General features: G+C 38.1%; 3 protein-coding genes across 4 annotated transcripts in view; 1 reads left to right on the top strand and 2 right to left on the bottom strand.

The window, feature by feature from the left end:
- wdr18 (WD repeat domain 18) overlaps positions 1 to 10,672 on the bottom strand; it is a 47,808-nt gene extending 37,136 nt beyond the window's left edge. The window contains exons 1-4 of the mRNA XM_055165121.1: positions 10,443 to 10,672; positions 10,018 to 10,128; positions 9,421 to 9,554; positions 4,329 to 4,470 (exon numbers count right to left, since the gene is read on the bottom strand). Coding sequence (XP_055021096.1) covers positions 4,329 to 4,470; positions 9,421 to 9,554; positions 10,018 to 10,128; positions 10,443 to 10,652 — 597 coding nt within the window. The 5' untranslated portion in view covers positions 10,653 to 10,672. The remainder of the gene's footprint in view (positions 1 to 4,328; positions 4,471 to 9,420; positions 9,555 to 10,017; positions 10,129 to 10,442) is intronic.
- A 98-nt stretch (positions 10,673 to 10,770) lies between these two features.
- On the top strand, positions 10,771 to 20,082 carry si:dkey-121a11.3 (uncharacterized protein KIAA1614). Of its 2 annotated transcripts, none has more exons than XM_020938142.2 (10): positions 10,771 to 10,866; positions 13,438 to 13,799; positions 14,082 to 14,136; positions 14,731 to 14,916; positions 16,020 to 16,927; positions 17,605 to 17,695; positions 18,567 to 18,750; positions 19,302 to 19,405; positions 19,476 to 19,648; positions 19,728 to 20,082. In XM_020938142.2, the coding sequence occupies exons 2-10, from the start codon at positions 13,481 to 13,483 to the stop codon at positions 19,922 to 19,924; spliced, it is 2,217 nt and encodes a 738-aa protein (XP_020793801.2). In that variant the 5' UTR covers positions 10,771 to 10,866; positions 13,438 to 13,480; the 3' UTR covers positions 19,925 to 20,082. The 2 variants fall into 2 exon arrangements, with proteins under 2 accessions (XP_020793801.2, XP_055020935.1); XM_055164960.1 differs by lacking the exon at positions 10,771 to 10,866 and adding an exon at positions 11,939 to 12,005.
- A 192-nt stretch (positions 20,083 to 20,274) lies between these two features.
- stx6 (syntaxin 6) lies at positions 20,275 to 24,036 on the bottom strand. Its single transcript, XM_055165147.1, has 8 exons — positions 23,833 to 24,036; positions 23,146 to 23,315; positions 22,961 to 23,055; positions 22,830 to 22,889; positions 22,622 to 22,750; positions 22,298 to 22,404; positions 22,117 to 22,211; positions 20,275 to 22,039 (listed from the first exon to the last, which is right to left on the bottom strand). Exons 1-8 carry the CDS (start codon positions 23,865 to 23,867, stop codon positions 21,963 to 21,965), a joined length of 768 nt encoding a protein of 255 aa, XP_055021122.1. The 5' UTR covers positions 23,868 to 24,036; the 3' UTR covers positions 20,275 to 21,962.
- Between the last annotated feature and the right edge of the window lie 1,413 nt (positions 24,037 to 25,449).

Genomic DNA, 25,449 nt, shown 5'->3' with positions numbered 1-25,449 from the left:
TAGTTGACCAAAGAAGTTTTTGGTCAACAAAAGACTGATCCTGCTGATCCTGGGGCATGACAAAAGCCCTGAAAACTACCACGTATCAGACCCAAACTGCACTCATGAGACTACACCTGCACTGGAGTTTGTGCAAAAAACAGCTATTTATGCAGAAAATGTACTAGGAAAGTGTATTTATATTAAAGACAGATTAAACTTGTGAATCATGAGTTTAAAATACCCAATCTTCAGATAACTAATTCACCTTCATTCTGCTGTTGTCCCATATAAATCCTTATAATCTAAATAAAATGATTAGTCAGCTCATACTAATTTCAATCAACTAAGACACCATTGACCATTTTTTGGGAAAAAACTGAAAACCACACATAAAGTTTCTATACAATGTAGGACCGCATCTTAATAGTAGTTTCCCTTGTACACAAAGTTTGGCCGTATCTTATCTTACTCTTACATATACATGTCATGCTTTACTATTCTTCTAGATTCCTGGTGTCATTGGCTGCCCTTGTTTGGTGTTTCTCTGTGTTGAGTTCTGTGTGGATTTGTTATGATGTGCTGACAGATAGCCATTGAAGGTCCCGCTGTCTGTCATGTTATAAACTCATAAATATTACAGTGTGGAGCCGTGGAGTGACAGTGCACGAGGGAGTAGAGACTGTTCAAAGTGAGCCAAGTCTTCACCAGAAACAACACAACGTGCACACTAATATTTGCAGGAGATGGCTGGATAAGTGTGGCCGATTATCAGGGTTGTATAGAGATCAGATCAGCAGGCAGCGCATTTATTTGTTCCACATACAGTACATATCTACAAAGATTTGTTTTTGAGGTCATTCCATGTTTATTTGAAAACTATTTTATTTCTTTGAGTCTTATTCACGAGATTTGTATGCTGAGGCTGCTCTCAAGAAGCAGTACTATTATACCACTATGATTCCAGCGAGTCAGAAAAGGGAACATACACTGTGAAATGGTGCCTGTTTTCTATAACCAATAGTCAAAATAACTCTAAAGAAATAATGCAAACCAGAAAATATCACTTGAATATAGATTGAAATTAGCTTCTTTTAAAGGCCCTGTAATTCAATATTTACTGTATTAAAAATGTGAAAATATATGGTTCATTTTTAACTGTGGTATAAACAAATTAATCTCTTTCATCACCTTTCCCAATTATTTACCACAATGACTTTATGTATGAGCATGTTTCACAAGTTTCAGAGACCAGTGTGTTTTGCCATCATTTTAAAGCTAACCACAACAACAACTAGCATGCTAACCATGCACTTCATAATACTTAAACAGTATAACACTTTGCAATTTGATGCAGATGGTCCACAATGGATTTATTTCGACCTCAAATGCAGCTTATAAAATATAGCTAGTGGGGCAAGACAATTGTTACTCAAATACATGGGCAAAATAAATCAGGTGCAGGGCCTTTAATTTATTCAGTTTTCAACAGTGTTCTCTAGTGCGACTAAGATTTTACTTATTCATGCAACAGTGTGGTTGAACTCAAGCTGGTTTCTATAATATTACCCTACTACATTATGCTGCTTAATTAAACTTTAGTAAAAAAGTATGCATGTTTTTCCTTGTACTCTTGTAACCACATTTTTTCTGTTGTCCCCAATGTAATGTGATATAGCTCTGACAACCATTATTTTACTCATCTAACACTGTCCTACATATTACCTTACGGGCTGCATAGAGTACAAGCCAGTAATGCTATGGGAATCTACATTTCCTGAGGGATGAATGCAAATTCTGATTTAAATGATCTCCCACATGACTACATTTTGAGAAATATTCTCTGCATAAATTAAACAGTATAAATTGCACATTTCTAACTAGGGTTGCATTTTCAATAACAGGATTTTTCATCTGTTTTGTACAGTGGATAGAAGGGCCTACAACTGCATTTGAGCAAAATGTGTCTTGTCCCTGTACATGTATTTTGTATAAGCATCTCTTGAGGTCAAAATAAGCAAATAAGCAGCTCAGTGCTGTCAGCATCTAATTAAAAAGAATTTTATTGTCTCAGAAAGAAGAAGTGCACTATTAGCATGCTGGTTGTTGTTAGCATTACCGTGACAGCAACAGTGTTCTGGCGTCTGTAAAAAGGGCTTAAAAACTCATCGCGGTGAACAATTAGGATGCTCGGGATGCATAAGGTAAGTAAGGAATTCTTGGACCACTGCAAACCTTTTAAAATGAAATAACATTCATTCAAGTAAAATCAGGCGCGCCTCTTTAATTGCTGTCTTTGCATCTATTCCAATTTCGATTCAACTGAGATGCACTGTGCAGCCCCTACTACATAAGCATCACACTAGATTCTAATTGCGTAAAAGATTTGATTGTAATTGTAGTACCACAGCTCAAAATGTTATGAGACTGGCAGCTTAGATCCAGACAGAGCAGAGGGAAAACAGACATACCTTATTTATCATCTGAAAGTGTCACTCTGTGTTAACATAAAAGCAGCAGTCACAACTTATCACAGGTGACTCAACAGCAGTATTAATAGCTGATAATACTAGCTACAATGCTTTGCTAATTCCCCTTTGCCCTGTTCTGCCCCATGATAGATGTGAAATGTTGGTGCCGGGGTAATCCTCGCTGTCAGATTCATTTCATTTGGATGTCCTTCACACAGGTAAACAAGCTGATTCATGAGCACTCGAGCTCTGCTTAAAAGGATCCCACAATCTAACACGGATATTTACAGGCCATTCACCATCACACCGCTCTGATGCCAAAAACAGGAAGAGCACACATATAGCACACAGTCACAATGTAAAAAAATGTTGTGTCCTATTATTACTTTATTACGTTGGCTCAGAACCAACACTTTTGCAAGGTAAGCATGGGATGGGACCATGATCAATGAGAATTCCAAAGGCTCACTGTCGTATAACGCAGTAGTCCGACAGCAGCCAAATCACTGTTCTTTATCACTGCTCTATCACCATGACGTCGCCATGACATCACCATAGCAACAGATAAATAGATGCTAAACTGCTCTTAGTAAAATGTAGAGACTAGCCTCATGTAAAACACAGCAATAACTATTTTGCCAATCCACGATGTTTCTGGCAGTAGTGCAAAACAAGACAATATTAAAAAGTAAATGTGTGATGTCACAATTTCTTGCTCTATTGTCAGTTATTAAATCCTTTTAAGTAGCACTGTGTAATTTTTCCATGGAAATAGAAAGTTAAAACTAAACTGTGGAATACTCTCCATGGAGATAGATTAGTTTTATGCCATTCTTTGGAATGTTTGAGGTAAATTAAGAACAGCTCCATGGAGACCAGCCGGTTGCAGACTTCACCAGAAAAGTTTTAAGTCAGGTCTGTGGAGAGACAATCCCATTTACAGCAATGGCGCAGGTTTTTCAAGTTTTTTAGAGCACTAAAAAGAACCTGCAATTAAACTTGTTGTAATGAACCTTTTCTGATTATTTCAAAAGTATGAAATGTCAACTTTTATTGTGGTTTGATTTAAAAAAAAAAAGGTAATTCATGGTTATATTAATATACAGTGCCTGAATTATTAGAAGATCCTTTGCTAAAAAATTCAAAACCACAAAATGCAGACTTGGTATGTCCCAGTAGCCCTGAAGAAACATAATATTCAGTGTTAACAACCACAAATGATGTCTCTAGAGCCATCGCTCCTTGTATGTTTCACCAGATTCGAGTAGAGGAGGATATTAATAACAAATTACAAGATTATGCTCGTGTACCAGTGTCTAATGATCCTTATAATTGATTTATAATGCTCAAAACATGAAGTTTTAAAATTGCTGCAACTGATTTTTTTGTCCATGTAGCTGAGAAAAACTTGTTTTGTCCCAGTGCAGATATATTCCGTTAGCAGCTCTTACGTTAGAAATAATACCAATGTGTGCTGTCTGCTGTCTGCATCTAATTATGCAGTGTTTAATCGTCCAAGGACCAGGAAGTGCGCTGTTGGTATGCAAGTTGTTTTTAGCTTTATCATCACAGCAAAACTCAGCTTTGGCCTCTGAGAGTTGTGAAAAGAGCTTATAAACTCATCACTCTCAATAACTGGGATGCTAAGAATGCATAAGGAAAGTGAAGAATACTCATTTGAACAGTAACCACAAAATCTGCTAGCACACTTTAAGACATTTCTGACTGACTGCCATAATATACAGAACAGCTTAATCTGAATAATAATAATAAATATAGTAATAAAAAATAATAATCCCGACAATATCTAGATATATAGTCATTTTGGTTCATATCTCCCACCTCTAACAACAGCAGCAGCAGTAGTGTGCATGTTACCTTCACAGTCTGGTCTAAGGAGGCAGTAGCCACTCGTGCCTGGGGTCCCATAAGGCCACAATGCAGGTCTGTGATTGGCAGTGAGTGGCGGGAGAGGACATGACGAGGTTCGGGTACATGGTTTGAATCCATCTGAATCACACTGAAAAAGATACAAAAAATATTTAGAAATACACTATTAGGGATGGTCTGATAGGGATTTTTTATTTTTTTTGGCAATATCAAAAACCGATATCCGTGTTAAGTTTGTACATTCCAGAGTTGTTCAGTTATAGTAAAGTTTACAAATCAACTTTTCACTTTTGTGAAAGTCTAGGATATAAAATCATTTGTTGGTTGATTGGTTGAACATACAACCATATTTTTTATTGATTTGTCTGCTCAAAAAGACAAATGTGACTTTTTTTTTTTCATTCATTAATTTTATTTGTTTGAGCCAGGTACAACAAAAATTCAAAAACAATAACAAAAACATGGATATGCACATTAACATATTTGGGACCTCGTGTTCAAAAGGAGTAGGATGAGGTTTAAAAAACTTATAGTGTTACATAATCACGTGGTTCACTCTTTTTTTTTTTTTTTTTGTACTGAGAAGTGAGGGAGTGACACATGGGCACACAGACTGGGGCAGCGAAGAAAAGATATTGGTGCCAAATATCAACAAAATTTTCAGTTGACACATTGCAGTGACATTGAGCTGGGGGTGTGCTACATGCATCTTTAATGGTTTGATGTTTAGGAGTTACCATGGTGACACAATGCACACATTAGCTTACAGGGCCAATTTATATCTTTTTTTTTTTTTATTTAAACAACAGGTTTTCAGGAGCCTGTGATCAATACCAGCGTTCATGGACCGGCTTAGGAGTTTGATTTTAAATAAAAAGGTGAGGTAATATTAGTATGAGAGGGACTTGTTAAACAGCACAAATCAAAATCATCTGTTGTAGTTGTAACTAAATCAGTTCTTTGTGTTAAAATAAAGCTCAAGTCTAAAAAGCCTCAGACTTTAACCTGCCACACAACACAAACAGCGTGTTTCTTCATAGAGTTCGGACATTTTTCTGACAAGTATTATGATTGAGATTGGATTTACAAAGTCCACAAACCCATAACAGACAAAAATACTAAAATATGTACTGAGAAACTAATGCAACAATCACATGCATTTATGTGTACAGATCTACACTACAGGGTCAGCAGCAGAACAAAACATATAAACACAGATATTTTGGCATTTATGGAAAAAAAAATGCATGGTGGTACTTCAAAAATGCATCTTTTGCGGTTTGCCAACTGCATACATTCAAACTGCGATTTTCGATTGCGATTAATCTTGCAGCCCTATTTCCTCATTTAACATTTATAACTTGTTGAGTGTGACAAAACTTGCTTAGGGGCACGATGGCACTAAAGACTAATTAAAAAGAGTGCTTGGTAGAACTGTTTCCTTTTCTTTTGCTTTCATTTTTCTCTTAGTGGACTTTGAGAGGCAGAAGATGAGGAAATACTGCCAAGCGCAAAGACTTGAAGCTAAAAACATGATTTATTCAAGTAAACTCTTGACAGTAACTACGAGTTTGATCACACTAGATTGAACTGGCTTCTTTACATCTCATTCGGCTCAAATATGAATAAAAGTTAGGCATAAATTTATCATATTTTTAGTCAATATTTGCAGAAAGTTGTGGAAAAGCCCAAATAGAGTCAAATGAATAGGGTAGAAGGAGATGAGGGTTCAAACAGCATGTTGCAGTAGAGACATCTTTTATTACTGACTCCAGCTTTCAGACAGGCGTCCATCTGACAAACGGGAAAGCGTGCTTAAAATTCTGCTCAGGTTTCCCACAATCCTCAGCGTCTTTTTCTGACGTCATCACATCACAGCCCACATGACTCTTGAGAATCTGAGAGAGCTTTCATATCTGTGCAATGGCTGGGATCTTGCTCATTTTCAGGCCCTGAGCGTGATTTTTTTTTCTTTTTTACATACCTTTTGAAAACTAAAGCACCCACCCTTCAGACATCTATATTCTTCCTAAGGTCAAAGGTCATGGAGTAACTTTATGCAACTGGGTTTGGATGCGGGTGTGAGTGACCTGGTTTCTGTCTGTGTTTTGTAAGGGAGAGGAGGCAGATCGGAGCCAATCAGCTTCCTCCACAGTGGATGGGGTGCCAGGTGCAGCTCAGAGAAAGAGCCGTTTCCAGCCTGGGGGGGTTTCCGATTCTGGATCTCCTCCGACTCCCTGCCACCCTCCATGTTTTTATGCTTTAATGACACAAGACTGGTTCTGATGCATTTCTATGACTCAATGTGGAAGCAAACAAATGAAGGCATAAAGAACCCACTGAATAATAATGAAGTGGCTCTTTCAAGTTGTTACGAGCTACAAAAACAGATGCACAAACCTCCAGCTATGAGGCGAATATCACTAATTGACAGAGAGCATAGTTATCCCATGAGATTTTGAGGAGTCACATTCCACAAATTGGATAAGAATGCATCTAAAAATGGCTAATGTGGCAGGTCAGATATTTTGTGCACTTCAATTTCAGCTGCCTCCAACTAAATCTTAAGCCTGTGAATCTAAATTTGCTAACAACCAAAACAGCATGCAAGTTCCATCCATGCAACATTTTAAGGACTTTTTTCAATTCAAAAGGTATATTTTGTTTTTGATTGTTCATTGCTATGGCAATGGTCATCATTTCACATTATTTAGAAACCCACAAATGGTCAGATTTTTATTTTTACTTGACAAATCATTTAATTGGAATTGTAAATCATGTATATAGAACAGAAGTACCCCTTGTTTATGAAGATGCTGTTTAATGACACTTAAAAAAAAAATTTTTTTTTGTGAACTTGAGGGACCTTGAGAGATACACATTTTGAAACATGATATATTGCTACAATGAAATATAACGATAATCGATAATTAAAATTACTTTGCGCCACTGACACAATAATAATAACAGGATAATTCTTCAATATTTAAAGGCATGAGATGCAACAATTAAATAGCAGAATGAAGCTATAATTAGCCATAGAAGATACTTATTAAACCCTATGCAGCACAAAGCTCTGGCATTGCAACAAAAAAATAAAATAAAATCTTGCATTATTACAAAGAAGTTGTACCCACAATAAATATTGAGCCCCAAAATATATTGGTTCATCTTTCATATATTGAACGATAAGTCAATACAGTAACTGTGACAGGCCTATTAGCATAATAGATTGTATCGTAAAAGCTGCTAAATAAAAAACGAATTACTATAAAATATATTTTATGTAATATAAATACTTTATATTTATAAATTTTTCATTGCAATTTCTCTGGTAATAACAGAAGCTACTGGCAGGCTCACCTTTTTTCATCTAATCAGACACACTGTTAATAAGAACCATGGCAAAGCAACTGCCTGACACCATCCCAGATGATTCACTATCATGGTGCATTTTCACACTGTCAAAGGGCTAAAAGTTCAAATTAAAATATGTTCCTGACTCATGGTAAGAAATCAGGTCCTTTAAAGTGCCCATGAAGGGTTTGACTATTCATTTTTACCAAAACACAGTTAAGATCATTATAATTAAGGTTTCACTAAAATAATATATATATTTTTTTTTTCAGTTTCAAATTTTACATTAGGAACCAAACTTTTAAACAGAAAAAAGCATTACTCTGTTAGAAGTTCTGTTATTCAAATTAGACTTAATCAGAGCTTTATTTGAACACAGTCTGACCAGAAAAGACTGACTTGGCTGGGACTACAACAGCTTAAAAGTCACTAACACATAAAATTACAGTCATAACCTAGTTAGCATTTGTCAACAGTTTTTTAGTTAGTCACTCTCACCTCTTTGTTGAAAATCGAACACCTAGTCAAGACCATGAATACTCATATTCATCACAAGCTCTGGAAAATGTCTTGTTTAAATCAATGTCACTACAAATGATCAATTCCAGTGTTTCCCCCAATTGCTGGTGATAAGATCCATTTTATTGTCCCTGTAGGAAAAATAGACCTCTGTTTTTGACCCATCCTTCGATGCCACTGGGGCTACTTGTTTTTTGTGGTCAGTTTTTATCATTTTTGTCTCTTAATGCAACAATTTAACTCAGGCCATTGCTACCATGAGCACTATTGAGTTATAAAATGTTCTTTGCCAGCTCTAATGATAAAAACTATTCTCTAAACGACCACTGCCAAAAACAGACTGTGTGTAAAAACATTAAGAGCCCTGCTAAAAAGAGTGGATGCTATAAAGTGCTTCCCTTTAGTTCCTTTAAGGACACATCAACTGTATCTCACCACTCACTGAAAACATCATCCCCAACCAAAACTCACCACGGTAAGTGAAACCAACATCCAGACTTTTTCTAATACTGCTAAAAGTGGTCGTTTTGGCAAGGTCCATTGGCTGATCTATCAGGTCTTAAGCAATGCACTCCCGTAATTCTGGCAAAATGTACCATACAACTTTATCAGCTGTCAACGATAAAAAGTAAGTGGATTTATCATAGGGATTTTAAAATCGCCCAAGGGTGACTGGTTTGCCAAAACATAAAGAAATCCTCACCGTAAGCAGTCTGAAGTTATGCATTTGGCAATTAATTCTAAGTCTTGTATATAATTGCAACAGGCTGAACAAGCACAAATGAATTATCAGATGTCACACAAGTTACAATAATGCAGTTTGGGCACAGAAAAAGTGCTTATCTTGATGAAAAAGCTGATGCAATTGGGAGAAAGTAGTGAGTATAACATGTTCCAATGAGATGTGGTGAATCTACAGTCACTGGATAATGTCACTAGCAACACCAAGAGTCTGCAATAAGAGACTGACAGATGTCTAACTGGAGGAGAGGAACATGAACCTGTAAAGCATCACTTGGGCTATGTAAAAGCTCCCTCTAGTGGTCACTATCAAAAACTTCCCAAACACTATCTAGTACTCATACGTTGCATTTTTAATTATTCTAGCTTCACTAAAACATTTTGTAAAACTTAAAACTCAATAACCAAATTAAAGCTTTATTTTCCACTAAAGATGATATAATGAGCAGTGATTGAGTCATACCTGGCTAAACTCCACACTAAAGCCAAGTTATCTCTTCCTCCAGAGACAAAGTGACTGCTGTCATCTGTAAACTTCACACAGGTGACGTCCTGATAGTGCCGACTCAGCACAGACAGCAGCTTCCCTGTGGACACCTGATGAATAAAAGAACATATTAAACATGAGCACATATGGATCAATACAATATATATTTTTACGCTCTGCCAACCTATGGCCGAACATCCCCCACAGTGGAGTGTCTTAGGTCTTAAGACCCATTTTTATTTTAACCACATTAGTTATGGTCCTCTGTGTTTTTTTAATTATTTTTATTCAATTATTTTTATTATTTTATTCTGTTTATTTATTCATTGCTATTTCATGCATTTTATTTTATTTTACTTTACTGGTTTTAGACACAGCTAAGGTAGCTCTAGGTACAGCTAACTTGAGCTGTTGTATACTTTTCTGTTGTTTTTAATATTATCTTTATAGGTGCAGCACTTCGGAAACCGTTTTGTTTATGAAATGTGTTTTACAAAAAAATTGATTTGGATTTTACATTGGCCATTACAGTAATCTAAGAGCCATACAAAACATGTTTTAAATCACATTCACCTCCCATAGGTAAATCGCCTCTGCGACACCTGTGGCGAGGAACAATCCATTTGGTGAGGCCGTCAGACAGGTCACCACACCTGGACACACGATCTTCTGCTGCAGCTGATCCTGTACAAAGAAAACAACGTAAACATTTAGTCTTCAGGTTTTCATTCAATGAGAAAGTGTGAGCTAATAAATAAGAATGCAGCATGTTGTAGCAGGACCAAAGACTGAATAAAGAACAGCCATGGATTTATAAGCCCACCTCTGTTGACTGTGCACTTGCAATGCCTAATGGTAGCAACTAGCAGCAGATCTCGTATTTACAGTAGCCCATTTGCTATTTGTCAAGAATTATGTCAACAAAGTACTGCAGGAATTCATTAAAGTTAGTTATTTGGTTATGTAGAGGACAGTGAGCATCTCCACGGTGGTGAGACCTTTCTCTGGATTTCCCACACGTTGATGAAGTTCTTTCCGAGCTGCGCGGACAGGAGGTACTCCCCGTTGAGCACCGTGAGTGTCCGGGCAGAGCTGTTCCCCCCGCGGTATGACAGCAGGCTGGAGCCGCTGTGCAGGTCAAACACGGTACAGTTCCACAGCTGTGAGCCCGAGTCACTGCTCACCACCACCTCCAGCGGGGCCGCCATGTTGCCTCTGCACAACACAAAACAGCACGCGGGAAACCGGCGACAGCCGAGAGGACCTAACGTCACTTCCGGTGTGTTGTACATGATGCTGGGAGTTGTAGTGCACTTATCATCAGGGATAAACTGAAGCTAATTTGTTTTACTAAGAGAAACATTAACTTTTAAATATTTGTACTTTGATGCATGGATTTCCTAATTCAAGTCAAAATCTTAGGTAAGAAATTGCACAATGTTATAGACGTTTACAATGTGTAGTGTATCATATTATTACCAGGACAAGGCTACAGGTTATCAGGTCAGTTGCTTAATAGTTATGATCTATTATTCAGAAATTTTGCATTTGTCTTGTTTGTATGTATAAGATATTACAATAAGAATATCTGTAACATCTGCACTCTTGATTGGGAAACATAGCAACAGTCTGCATAAAAATAACTGTCTAAGTAGGGTGCCCATACGTCCCTATTTACCCGAGACAGTCCCATTTTTGAGCCCTGTGTCCCCTGTCCCAGCAGATTTATCCAAGACCAGTGATTTGTCCCAGTTTTATATAAGAAATGTCACAGGTGTCCCTATTTTTGACGAATCTGATACCTGCCAACAGTAAAGAGAGACATAAATTGTCATTTGTTTAGGTAAAATATAGCAAAGCTGCTTAAAAATGACCAAAACACAATGAAAATGTGTATATTGATTCATATTAGTGCCGAGTGCACAACAATTTTCCTTAATTAAGCACTCGTTTCACAATTTTATTATTACCAGCTACCCCAAACCAGGGATGGTCCTAGTTTTTTATTTTGAAAATCTGGTCATCAAATGCCTACATGATGACTAGGCTAGAAGAAATAATGAGCAAAATACATGATTTAACCCTGGCTTCACTTGAACAACAATGTATTTGGTTAAATTCCACTCTGAAATAAGATCTGTAGCTTGAAAAGTTGGAAATAGGTCATGAGGTCAAAACATTTTAAATATTAAAACTTATATGTGCACCGTAGGCCTGTGTATTTTTCATTCATAGCCTTGAATTTGTGCTAAACCTCACAGAGTTCTGCCTCTACTTCAGTACAGACAGGGGCAGCTGCAATATTAACAAAGGAAATTCCATATCATCCAACACAAACACTTCCTCTGCCTTGCTCCAGACTCTGCCCATAGGGAGGGCAAAATTACAGCCTCCGCCAACAGGAGCTCAAGCCCTGGACAGACGGAGCAGTGTGCAGCCAGTCAGATCCAGTTGTGGGCGTCTACAAGAGCAACCAAGATGTTCAAAACTTCGAGAAATACAGGGTGAGAGAGGGAGAGACAGCCAGAGAAATGGACAAAGTGAGGACTTCTCTGATCCAGGTGAGATTACAGAGATATTATTATTCATTCAGTATGGGCTGTATGGATATTAGAGGTAAGACAACAGCACCTTCAGCTCAGTTCATTGAGAAAAGTATAAGATATGGACTGTTGCGCAAACTAAAGTTAACTGCGTTAATATATAATTTCTAGTGTTCCTGACAAGCTAACTATTTTCTGTGTTTTCCCTTTATGACATTGTTCACAGGTCACTTCATCTGTTAGATAAACAATTGTTTTGTGCATTTAGAGGACTGAGAAGGAGACAGCTGTCTGGATAACAAAATATTTGAAGCATTTGTGGACTGTGGGGAGGGTCCACAGCGATAAGATGAAACATGAGTAGAGGTTTGGAAATAGACTGTAATTCCTAAGTGACCCAGAAGCCGAAATTATTTTCATAGTTTTGGTTGACAAAGTTAAGATTTTGAGGCAGTCACTTTATCTCTGTGACCTACATAGCAGCGTAATCTTCGCCGTATGTTTTTGATTTGTTACGGCTTAGTTTGGTATGCTTTTTACTTTATGAAAAAAAAATGTTTCAGGTATGTGTTTTTTTCACACTTAGGTTCCTCAGGATAAATGGTTATTTATGTCAAGGTGTTGATTGGTCAGGGTCCCTACAGCCTCTTGTTGTGCTCAGGCATCATCTGTTAATTGAGATACTTGTGTGCCAGGTCATCTGTGCTAACTGCTCAGGTGTGAATGGACTCAGACCCTGTCAGCATTTATAGCTCGAGTGACGTAATCAATCTGTAAGCACTTAATTTTGTTTTTATTCCCCAGAACTAGGGTTGCACAATTTATCGCAATTGAAATCACAGTTTGATGGGCTCAGTTATCAAATCGCAAAGGCAGCAGTTCTTTAGATAATAAAATGTCCTCCACAAAGAACAAAATATCCTGTCTTTTAATTGAAGAACCTTGCTGTACCTATAGTTTAGACCTTTACAAAAATGTTCTGAAATTAATTTGATTCTAGTTTATCAGTTCATATTTTAGTCTTTTTCAGGTCATCTCCTGGAGTTGTTTACAGTGTAAACCAAATGCAAATTTTAAAATCATACAAGGCATATTTAATCACAATTTCAACTATGTTTTCCCCGCAGACAATTTAGCCCCACCGAGAACAGCATTATTTTTATACTATATCACTTTATCTAAGGCAATGTAAAGTAGACGTTCTTATCCCGCACAGAAGCAGTGGTTAAACCCACTGCAGCGCCCGAGGAATGTTGGCCCTGAATGTTGGTCAGGAATAGGTGGAATAACTTCCAGGAGGATTATCTTACTATGCCTGTTTTAGGTTTATTGAATACATTCTTAGAAGGCTTCCAGTGATTTCTATATGGGGGTTGTATAATTATTGCCTTTTTGCATTTAATTAATTTATGTCTAACTGTTTTCTGTTTTGTTTTGGGTTTTTTTGCAGAGAATTATCCTGACCTGAATAATTTGCCTCCATCTTCTGCAACATGAAGTCCAACAGCTCTGGCACACATGTGTTAGATCCCGTCACTGCGGGCTCCACCTCATGCAGCAGTGATGAAGACCTACTTGAGTTCAGCTCTCAGAGTGACCTGGACAGTCTGACCTTTGACCCCTGCGAGAGTACTGCTGATAGTGAAGTGCCGTACCCCTTCACCGGGCTCCAGGAGGCGGAGTTGTTGAGGACCAACATCATGTCTCTGACTCAGAGAGTTCAGCTGAACCGCAGCATCCTCCAGCACCTCCTCAAAGCACCAGCAGCTGAGGGTCAGGGTCAGTCAGAGAGAGGAGGAGAGAATAACACAGGTACTGTACACATTTCTGTAAAATTATACTGAGTATATGTACTGTACATATCTATGCTTAAAAGGCTTTCAGACTCAAGTGGGAATTGTTCTACATTATTCTTTCTTCTAATACTTAATAACTGGCTTTTACATTAGTAAAAGTTACACTGTACTCACAGATGTCCATTAATGTGCACTGTCCATATAAATAAATAACTAAAATTTATATAGGTTCATTCTACTGCATTTTTATTTTTGGAAGTCAACTGTACATAACAGAGCTGAATTTCTTGTTTTTCAGGTTCTGATTTAGATGTCTCAGATTCAGAGGATCAGCAAAATGGAAACAAACACAGGTAATTGTAACATACTTTTAGACACCGTTACAACAAAGATCCCCAGACAACCTTAAATATTTTGAAATATTGTGATGAAATGAAAAACATGATGAAATCCTTGTTAGTCACACAACTGATTTTCATTTTTATCTGCCAGTCTTATCTGTTAGCTCTCTTTATGGCTGTGAGGTGATGTAGAAACTATGAAAAACACACAAAAAGCTTATGGCAATGGGAAATTTTGTCATTTTCTTGCACAAAACTGAATTACAGGATTTTGTATGAATTAAACATAATCCACAGTAACGTGTAAAATCCTGCCACTCTAAAGAGTTAGAGTAAAATTATGTCTGTACTTTTCCCAGTAAAGTGTATACCTTTATGCTTTATATACTTTGAAATTCTATAATTAATTATTAAACAATGAAAAAACTTAAAAAGTAGCTTTAAAACAAATAAACAAACAAACAAAAAAAACAGACACATACACCCTACTGTAACACAGTCCATCCACACTGCTGATGTAAACAGTCTGTGTCAGTTCTCGTCAGGTTAATTAGTCCTGACTAGCTGCTCTGTCTAATCCTTCCTCTGTCCCATGCACCAATGAAGTGAGCTGACGTCAGCCTCACCCCTCCCCCACTCGCTGCCCCTGTCCCGGGCCTGTGCGTGTGTCAGACCCTTTATGTCAGCTCGGTTGCCGCGGCAGCAGCGTTGTGCGGACAGCGCTCGTATGAAGCGTCGCCCCGAACCCCTGAGAGCCGACCACAACCTGCTGGCCCCCGACGCCCGCTGCCTGTAAGTAACTGGCCATTCTTTCACTGAACAATGTTTATTGTATGTCTGAGTGTAACTTTAACCAGTGAAATTCAACAGGTGGATCCTCTGTCTGAGCTGTCCACATGACTCTGTACTATTATCTATTGTATCTAATCCTATGGGACTTCATGGTATTGTTCTATCTTGGTGTATGTAATTACCTATCTATGTATTATGTTCTTTTGAAAACAGTTATTGTGTTTCTCATCTTGCAACTACAATTTTGTCATGATACTAAAATTTTTAAAACATTTTCCATGTTAAGAAGTAGGGCGATTTCAATGGCAATATATATATTTTTATAATAGAGTAAAAGAGAGTCATTGTGAATAATAGTTACTTTCTTTATTTTATTATGTGAATTTCTCCTTGCGCTGATAATTTTAAACTGTTCAGGAAAGGTGAAATTTTGTTATGGTTGTGATTTTTTAAGTATTAATACTAGTTTCTAGTTTTGATACTAGTTTTAGTATCAATTAGTTTTTTCCGACAATTCTTTTTAATTAGCTAATATTAATTTGAAAATATCTGTAATATCATACAAATCTTGTGACTCCTTTGATGACCTTTAGCCAAATTTATGTTGCCATATAACTCATTTACATAATATTCACATTAGTTTGAACATTTTTGTCTAATTACATCCCAAGAGTGAAGTGTCATATGGGGGCACGTCGTCACACCCTGTCTCATGTGCTCCACTGTGGAGAGCTGTCATGTTTTATCTGCAGCTTCCTGTCACACTCTGTCACCAACAATAACAACCGGGTTAACTGACTATAGTGCAATAAAATAATGTTCTTTTCTCTATGGAGATGCTATTGCTTTGCCTAAAATGTTCAGCATTATGAAATTACACTTTTCTGTCTTGTATTTGTGCAATTACAGGTGTCTATTCCTTTAAATACCTTAGTAAACATGTGTTCTTCCTGTAAATGGGCTCCTCAGATCTGACCTGTAACATGGCTTGGTGCTAACAACTGGCAAATAAATATCAAGAAAAGCATGTAGCAGGCCCTCAGTCTGAGACGTTACACAGTGCACCTTTAATAACAATAATTTAAGATTTTTTTTTTCTACAGGCCGGGGGTCAGGTACTGTGCTGTCTCCCAGGTGAACTCTTTGCCCACACACCTTAACAGCTCTTCTCACACCCAAGCACCTAGTCGGTCCACGAGACGACGGCCAGAATCCTCCCCAAACCGCCGTCTACGCTTCGAGGATGAAACTGAGAGGGAGGCGGAGTCACGTTACCAGGAGCGACAGAAGAGGAGGGCTGGGCAACGAGGGCAAGACATCCTGGTATCCAAACCTGATGTATCACAGTACGTCAACGGCCAGTATAAAGCTATAGGTGATGGCCAGTACATGGGTCAACTAGGGGTCAACCTCCAACTTCATCCCACTCCACTAGTTTACAACCACCAAAGCCAAATTTTGTATCCAGTCCCACCTGCTAGACCAGTCATCAGTCTTCGCACAGAACCTATCAAAGAGACCTACATTGGCGTGGTTACGTACAGTGACAGTGATGGAGGAGAAGCAGGGGAACAGATGGGCCGCAGGGGAGCCTCAAACACAGGGGTCAGAAGAAGGACCAATAACACAAAACAAAATGGACTCCATAAACAGTCTACGCTACGATCAGACTTGCCTATCAATCCATATGCCCCTGAGCAAACTCTTACTCATTCACATGTAGAAGTTTCAGACCAAACTAAAGTCTACTCTTCTCCAAGTTTCTCACCTTCTCCTCCTGCATTATCCTCTGCAACTTCACACAATGGCAAGCGCAATGACACGAGGACGGACAGAAAACATAAAAAAAGCAAAGCCAAAGACCAGAAGTGCCAGAACCTGACTGAGGACCACACGGAGGAGAGGGCATCAGAGAAACAGTTGCCCCCAAGAGAGCTCCAAACTCAGGGAGAGTCAAGAGTGGCAGAGGGGAGCCCTGAAGTCAAGTTTAAAACATCTTCCTCGTCAGCAGGTCAGTAATTATAATGTGTCATTGAATTAAAGATCCTACATTTCGCAAAATTGACTCTTCTCAAAAACATCCCGAGTTGTGTTTTGTTTCATTCATACATGTTTAAGTAATTATTTATTTATTATTACTCTATTTACATCTCCAAAGCTCTTTTCCACCTCGTGATGCCATGTAGTATCAGTTTTTATCTTAGCTACCTTTTACCTTTTGTTCAGTAGATCAGTTCCAGGACTGAAATCATCCAAATGATTATAGTGAAAGTGTATGGAGTTTCAAAACATAGCGGAGCACTTCCTGAGTGTTTTCAGTTTGAGGGAAGAGCTCAGCCTAATTATTCAGGGTTTGTTTGTTAAACATGTGTGAATTAAACAAAACAGCTCCAGGTATGTTTGTGATGAGGAAACAACATTATAACAGATCAGAAAATGGTGTAATGTGGACCCTTTAATCAAGCACATTTTTACATCAAAGTTAAAAGGGCATTATGTACTTTTTTTCACTGGAAGGTTCTAAACCTTCTATTCTCCATGGATATGTTGTTGTTTTGCCATTAAAACAGGACTTTAAACAACATTTACTTTTATCAATTAACAGCAAAGGGGTTTACTGACTTCTATAGCGTGATTCTTTCTGCTGTTTGCGTGTACTCACATGTTGTTACTATTCTTCTCACACAGAAGATCATCAAATCCTTACAGCATCCACGCCCAATGGAACCAAAAGATCAAAACAGCCAATGAGAGCAGAGCATCACTCCCCTCTTGAGCCGTGAGTTTTTGAAAGCAAATATTGTGTTTTTATAGTTTATTTATGCTTTAGAGCTCATTATAGTGAACTGTATTACACTATTTTCAGATTTATGTTATAATGTTTTCTCATCAAAAACATACCTGGAATTGTGTTTTTCTTTCATTCACACATGTTTTAACACGCAAACCCTGCATATTTAGGCTGAACTATTCTCAAACAGAAAACCACCTGTTCCACCTTGTGATGTTATATGGTACAGGAAGTCCTCCACTGTGTTTTTAAACTCCATACACCTTCACTAGAATCATTTGGATAATTTCAACAATGGAATTGCCAATCTCTACTGAACTAAAGGTAAAAGGTACAGTAGTTGTTAACTTAAACTACAGCTTCATGACATCACTAGGTGGAACAGAGCATTTTGAGTTTTGGAGTTGTAGACAGACTCAGGTTTCAGGTTCCGATTTTAATTTATTTCATCTCCTCATGGAGAAAACGGGCAAGAGTCAACAGCATTAACATAACGTACGGGCATGATATGATATAACATAACAGAAGACAAAAGTCTAATAATGCAGGAATGCTCGAATGTGTGAATGAAACAAAACACAACTTCAGACATGTTTCTGAGCATGGCTTAAAGCTCACAAGAGTCCATTTTGTGTTATATATGGCCTTTTAATATTGGGTTATAAAATAAGTCTTATATGAGGATTTCCAGGCATTATTCAGTCATTATATAGTCATGTATTTAAGTACCTCTCTGAACATGACATCTGAAGTTAAATATATTTGGGTAACTGTAACTGAGTATACCACTATACCATATATTAATTAAATAGATAAATCCATAGCTTTTCATTGGTTTAATTGGTTCTCTGTATCTCAGGGTGGAGGGCTCTCGTCTCTCTCTTCGTCGTCTCTTCTCTTCTGTCCGACTGGGGCGAAGTCGGAGCAGCAGTCTGGACAGAACCAGCTCACGGCCCTGCTCTCCTGGTCCAGAGCCCCCTACAGGTCACACAAAGTATCATGGCCTCCTCAAGAAGACCCCCTCTGTTCAGTCGCTTACCATGGTGCGTAGAAAAGTATTTGAAAGGTAAAATTTACTTCAGGGCGTGTGGTTAGCGCTAATAATATAAAATAAGTCAGAGTAAAGTTTCAAATTAATATCTAGGACTGGACAATTTTAAGGAACATCTGTAACTGCTGAAAATCTAAAATTACATCTAAACTTGGGGCTGTTTAAGTGAGAGGTCTCCAGTCAGTCTTTTGCCAGTTAAAGTATGTGGCTTGGACAAGAGTTAAGAAGAAATTCCTTGTGTTAAATGGCAATGATTAAAAGCCTGTGTTGTATTAATTTTTTTTATTTGTTTTGAATTTTGACAAAATCAAACTGACTCAAAAATTGTGATTGATAAACATGATTTAAAATTTTTTTTTTTTTTTCTGTCAAATAGCAAAGGCCTCAGAATATCAATTATAGGAAAGTGAGTGGGGGAAGTCTTTACTATTTCCCTTTTTTTGTAAATTTTTTGCAGAAAATAGAAAAATCAACATTGTGCATTCGTTTTGATCAAGCAAATGCTGTTTTTGCTTATTTCCTTATTTCATTTTTTTTTTGCAGGGGTCACCATTTTTAAAGCTAAGAAAGTCTGCCTCAGTCCAGAGCTTTGTGTCAGAGCAGAAAAAGAAAGATCGCTCTGAAAACTACAAACCGGGGGCTCAGAGGTAAAACTTGTCCTGATGTTTACTGGTCCTCGGATTGAGTCCCAGGATGTGACCTGTGTTGTGCCCACAGCCCCCTGCAGCGCTGCCTCAGTGTGGAGGATGTGAGTTGCCCAAGCTCCGTGCGCTCTGTCGGACGCATTCTCCAGGTTTACACTGACGGAACCCTGCTCCTGGAGCTCAGCCGGCCACACAGTCAGACCTATGGCTTTATTATCAGCAGAGGGAAAGGGCGAACTGACTCAGGTATCACTGTTTTATCTACACATTGTCGGCTGGCAGCAATATTATTAAGGTTCATGTGATGTGATATCTGCTGGTGTAGGTGTGTATGTGGAGGACATGTTGGACAGCAGCACTGAAAAGCTCTATGCCGGGTTGTTGTCTGTGGGAGATGAGATCCTGGAGGTGAATGAGGAGAAGGTGGCATGCCTCAGTCTGGACCAGGTGACCCACATGCTGACGCACAGCAGCAGTGTGAGGGTGAGAGTGTTGAGGCAGAGGAAGCCTCCGTCACGGTGATGGGACTACACCAAAAACACTGCCTGACTGCAACCTTTAGCACTTGAGCTTCAGCTGGAGACAACCTGTGCATTTCAAAGCCACTCTGCTGTTTACTTTTAGTATACCATAATTTATTTGCCTGTCACAAAGTTGTCTTGCAGTTGTATTGATTTACATCAGCCTACACAGTATTTTTATTTACCTGTTATGTATTTATGATTATTTATAACTGAGTGTCTTAATAAACACATTGTTTCTGTTTTAAGATACTCTGTTAAGCTTAATAAGTAATATTGTTTTCTTTTAGTTTTACATCTTTGTGCATATCAGACTAGCCTGTCTTGAATCTGAACAGAGGAGTCATAAGATGTTTTCCCCAGGACATTTATTGATCACTGACCAACAACACAGCCTCGATTCATTCTTTTGCACATTTGTAGACAGAAAAAAGTGGTATCCTGAACAGAAGTAATATGATTACAGGTTTAGTGGTTCATAAAATGTTAGATATGTTAAGGTTCACATTGGTTAACTTTATAAAGCAAATATAACAGATAAAATAGACAAAAGTTTTGTTAATATGGTTAATGGTATAGTGATACAATTTTAAATAAAACATTTAGTCTGAATAGATGTAAAATCTCTAATACATAAAGAATACTTTCGATTTACATCAAATGAACTGTCTGACATACTCAGAAAACAAAATTAAACATTAAAGCACACACCACGCATTTATAGTCCTGCAGCTCCTGCTTATGTTGAAGATGATCAATACCATTTCTGAAAGTTTTCTTAACACAAACACTAGTTTAAAAACATTTAAAATGTCATTTTATCACGAGGTTTTATGCTGCTATTATGCAGTAACACTCCACTGAAGCGAGAAAAGTATAAATATTACACATTATTACAGTCATTATTTTTGTTGGCATCAGGGCAAAATAAGGAACAGATAATGAGTGGTGATTCAAATGAATATTCCATAAAAAAACTAAAACTATGATACACCATGAAAACTTGTCATGGAAATTTGCCCTGTGTACCGTAGTGTGAAACAGGACCATGCATATCTGCTATGACAAAAACACTAGAGACCAAAACTAATAAAAAATAATAATAATAAAAGCTTTTTCAGCCAGCCAAACAGTAACAGGAAGTATGGCTTTCAATAATATTAGCTCAGCAGCAGAGAAAGCCTTCAATCATTTCCATCACAGCAGTAGAAATTTTGTCAGTCAATGTGAATAAAATCAAACGTAAACATAAAAGACCTTAGTGTTATAGAATCTCTGCAAGTATTAATAAAAATGTTGAATAAATGAATTAGCCAAAGTAAGAACATTGGGTTTTACTTGTTAGCGCTACTTAAAATATGAGTTTCTGTTGTAATAAAAGGAGTTTTAAGTAAAAGAATAAAAGAACCAAAGTGCCTTTACATTTTATCAAAAAGCAGGTGGTCCAGTGCAGTCCCATCGTCACATCACAATAGTTTGACCTGCTTAAATGTTCAATTTGAACTATTATTACTTGGAGAAAAACAGCTGCACCACGATAGCTTCATATGCAAAAGACAAACCAAGACTAAACCAGGATAGAACGAGGTTTAGCCAAAAGTGAGACACAAATTAAGACTTAAAATCTGAAATGATTGCATATGCTTAAAATGTCTATTCATACACTGGAAGTAGGCGATTAAACGTGCTTGCAAATAGCTATTATAAAAAGGATAAAAAAAGAGATGGAGTTGAAATGATTGTGCTGAGGCAACAGTAAATTCAACAGTTTGCAGCCAATGTATAGTATAGTATATAATCAAAATCTGACAAGTAGCAAGTTAATTAACTGTCTATAACAACAGAGATTGATATCAGTCTTCTCATAATTATTATTCCATATTTTTTTCAAATTGTTTGAAACACCCATCTTCATCAACTAAACAAGATCATTTCACAGTATGATCGCCAGGCTCAGCCACATGATGCAGATATTCTAAAATGGTTGGAGTGTAGACAGAGAATTAAGACATGTTTGTGATTTGAATACCGTCCCTCAATCAAAGGACTGCAAAGAGGATGATGATGACGAAGAGGATTCCCAGCAAAATACCAATAGCACACCACTGTCTGCGATCTAGAGAGACACAGCTTGTTATTGACAATTTGAGAAGTTACATTTTGTGAATGTGTATTATCTATAAGCTAGAGTACCGCTGGTCATGTGGGAGACTTTAGCCAGTTTCTTCATAACATTGTCAAGTCTGGATTGAGTGTTGTCCATTTCGTGACTGAAATCATCCAACATCCTGAAAACAGAAGAGGCAGTACTCAGACAATGGGGCTGAAAGTGAGTCATCTGTATGTAGAAGTATTATTAATAATATAGTCTTACACAGCCTGCTCATCGAGCTCCATACCGATCCGCTCAGACATGTTTTTTAACACACCAATAGTACCCGACACAAGCTCCAACTGCTCGTCTTGTTGTCCTGCAATCAGCTAACAATAGAGACATGTTGTCTTCATCAAAATATATTACAGGCATTAGTCTAAAATAGCATTTCTATTATACTGTAAGCTTCCACCAAATTAATAATACAATAATACAGATTCTTAATGGCCATTTAAAAAAGGCACCTTTGGGGTGTTCACACCTCACACAAACTGTCATTGTCTTAGTCAAAGTCATAGCCACATAACTGCAGTGTTATTGTACCTGTTGCTGGGTCTGCTGTTCCTCAATAAACTGAGAGTTAGCGTTCTGTAGCTGCCGATCCAAGCGGCTGTATTTATCTGGCCCAGGCTGCCAGATAGGACCCTGAGCACCACGCTCTCCAAGCAAGGCCTGCACAAGATAAGAATCAATGCTACAGTTAACAAAATGTGACTGCCAAATTATTATTGTGAGCACAATATGTTATCACCTGTTTATTCTTTTTGTCCAGTGACACAGCAGCAGGACTGGACATCTGCTCCTTCATTTCCTGAAGTAAAGCAGCAAATGTGAACACTTTGTTGATGGAATAAAGAGACTCAAAAGAAAGGGAAACAGTACCTTTACAGTCTGTCTGGTGTTAGTGATAAAAGATTTCCTCTTTGACAGTTCAGTTGCATCCAAATTAAACTTCTTTGGGTTTGACTCCACAATACGTTCCAAAGTCAGGAATATTAACTAAGGGTTCCATGGATGCAATCACAGACACACAGTAACACACAGATGGAACAAATCTTTAAGGATATTGATAGTCTCATCCAGGTCTTCCAAATCCCACTCAATGGAGCGCAGACTGTTCCTCAGTTCATTTGTGGTCCAGTCCATCTCCTCCTTTGACGCTCCTCCTCCCTCCTGTAGCAGCTCGCTCCATCTCTGGTGGAGGCTCTGCGCCGCATTCACTGCCTTCTGCACTTCCCTACACAAATTTGATAAAACAAGATAACTTGTTGTAACAATTAAAAAAATATATATCTTTGGATTAATGAGGCCACAAACTGTCTTTGATATTCGAGTAGCTAGTTATATGTAATCTGGTTTCCATATTTAGTTTTAATAGCCGTTTTAATCGATTTGTATCTGGGTATAGATTTTTTTTTTTTGATAACTCTACTTCAGACCTGTAGAAATATTAATCTTATTAATCTTAAGTATTTTTTACTATTACACCATGTGGCAGGCTAGTATGGAATGGAACATACAGTCTATGCAAAGGATTGACCATTGATCCAATTCACACAGCAGTTAGACTTAACAACACAGGCACTATTTTAGATTATGTTGTAGGTCAGTTTCCTGTATAATACATGGACACTTCCATGGTATCATATCGTTGTCATAACAAACACGCTTCAAGTTATTTGGAATTAACCGCTAGCTCCAAGGTTAGCATCCCATTAGCGTAAACTGTTAGCTCTGTACAGTATTGTGCTCACCCTTTGACGACGAAGAACGGGTCCTCCATCGACATCCTGGCGGCGTTTGTTTATTCAGACTGTCGCTTCATGCATCAGAGAGCCTTTGCTCATTTATGGATGGAAATGCCTTGTGTTTAAGTTAAAGCGAAGCTCTCTCTGCCGCCGACCTGTGCAGCTATCCGCTTTGTTTACATGCAGCAGCGGCTTCCGCAGCGGAAACCACCCCGTTACGTCACTATGGTGGGTGTTGAAACGTCATTGAGGGTGAATGCATGGGTGGGCGATATTTTTGGCTTTTGAGGAAGAGATTTTTTCAGTGACACAAATGGTTATGTAAATAAACTATTTATGTAATAAATGAATTTGTTGTTAAAATAAATGCTCCTTATTGCCCATTCCCCATTAAATGATTTTTCACTCTGGTCTGGTGGTGAAGGTAATGGTGGTAAGTGTTATATGAGGTCCTCTGGGGGTCCTCATGTTATTATTATTATTATTATTATTATTATTATTATTATTATTATTATTATTATTATTATTATTATTATTATTATCATTATTATTATTATTATTATTATTTTAAATAATACGACATTGGCCTTGTTTATGTTTTTTTTTTCTTTTTTCTCGAGTTTACATGGAAATAATATTCCAAATTAAGGTTTACGTGGAAAAAAACGTTTAATCGGCTTTATTTGATTCCGCTCAACGTCGGACTACGGGAAGGTTTCTGATTGGACAGGAACACGAATGTATTTATGTCTACCGGAAAAAAACACACAGACACTTCATCTGCTACCAGCTTTTTTTTTTTATCATCTTGGTTTGTTGTTATGCATGAGGATGCGTACCGCTATTCCTCCACCCACACAAACTGGGGAACAGCGGTGAAAACCCAGACTCCAGAACCAGCGGGAACAGCTCCGGTTCAGGTCGGGCCCAGATGAGCTGGAGCGGAGACTGGTGTTAGGTGCCTCAGCCTGAGAAGCGCTTTCCCCGGGGAAGAAAGAGAAGAAAGAGCACGGAGGGCGGACTGCTCAGAACAAGATAAAACCAACCAAATGGGATTCACGTCTCTGTCTGAATGATTTGCACCACCTTGGTACCAGTGGTACTGCTCGTCTCCATCTGGAACCAGCACATGGAGGACGGAGCCGGTCTGACCACCCCGCTTGGAGTACATCACAAGACAAAGGAGGGGCCGGGAGCTATGGTGAGTGCTCCAGTGCTTTTACCGGTGAACTCAGTGCTTCTGCTCCGGGCTGATGTGCAGTGAGTTGCGTACAGAGTTAGCTACATACTGTTGTTTCATCACTTCATGATGATAACTTGGGATGAGGACGGCTCGCGGTGTTAACGGGGACATCGGTGCCTTTCACAAGTACATAGGCATCGGGGAACAGAGGTACGGGACAAAAACATGATACAAACTTTTTTCACCATATTGTAGTCCGCTTATTTTTCAGCGGAATAAACATTTACATGATCGCGGAATAAATTAATTCGGCTTTAAAATGGAATAAACCACCCACTTAATTCAGATTTAAATTTAATTCTGAATAATCATCATCAGTGTACAGTATGTTGTTAACCTCAACCTGACTTTCTCCAGCAGATGACGCCAATGCTCTGGGT

This window comes from Boleophthalmus pectinirostris, unplaced genomic scaffold (genome assembly GCF_026225935.1).
Source record: "Boleophthalmus pectinirostris isolate CB_2022bp ecotype Guang Dong unplaced genomic scaffold, ASM2622593v1 HiC_scaffold_7, whole genome shotgun sequence".
NCBI lineage: Eukaryota > Metazoa > Chordata > Actinopteri > Gobiiformes > Gobiidae > Boleophthalmus > Boleophthalmus pectinirostris.
The sequence above is the reverse complement of the archived record's forward strand: the minus strand, read 5'-3'. Positions and strand labels throughout refer to the sequence as shown.

Bases quoted from the DNA above. Each gene is read 5' to 3' on its own strand.
- stx6 (XM_055165147.1), bottom strand. From the start codon at position 23,867: ATGTCGATGGAGGACCCGTTCTTCGTCGTCAAAGG. The intron at 23,316-23,832 runs GTGAGCACAATA...AAATTTGTGTAG, and splicing joins CCGTTCTTCGTCGTCAAAGG to GGAAGTGCAGAAGGCAGTGA. The intron at 22,040-22,116 runs GTACTCTAGCTT...GTGTCTCTCTAG, and splicing joins AGTCTCCCACATGACCAGCG to ATCGCAGACAGTGGTGTGCT.
- si:dkey-121a11.3 (XM_020938142.2), top strand. From the start codon at position 13,481: ATGAAGTCCAACAGCTCTGGCACACATGTGTTAGATCCCGTCACTGCG. The intron at 16,928-17,604 runs GTCAGTAATTAT...CTTCTCACACAG, and splicing joins AACATCTTCCTCGTCAGCAG to AAGATCATCAAATCCTTACA. The intron at 18,751-19,301 runs GTGCGTAGAAAA...TTTTTTTTGCAG, and splicing joins CTGTTCAGTCGCTTACCATG to GGGTCACCATTTTTAAAGCT.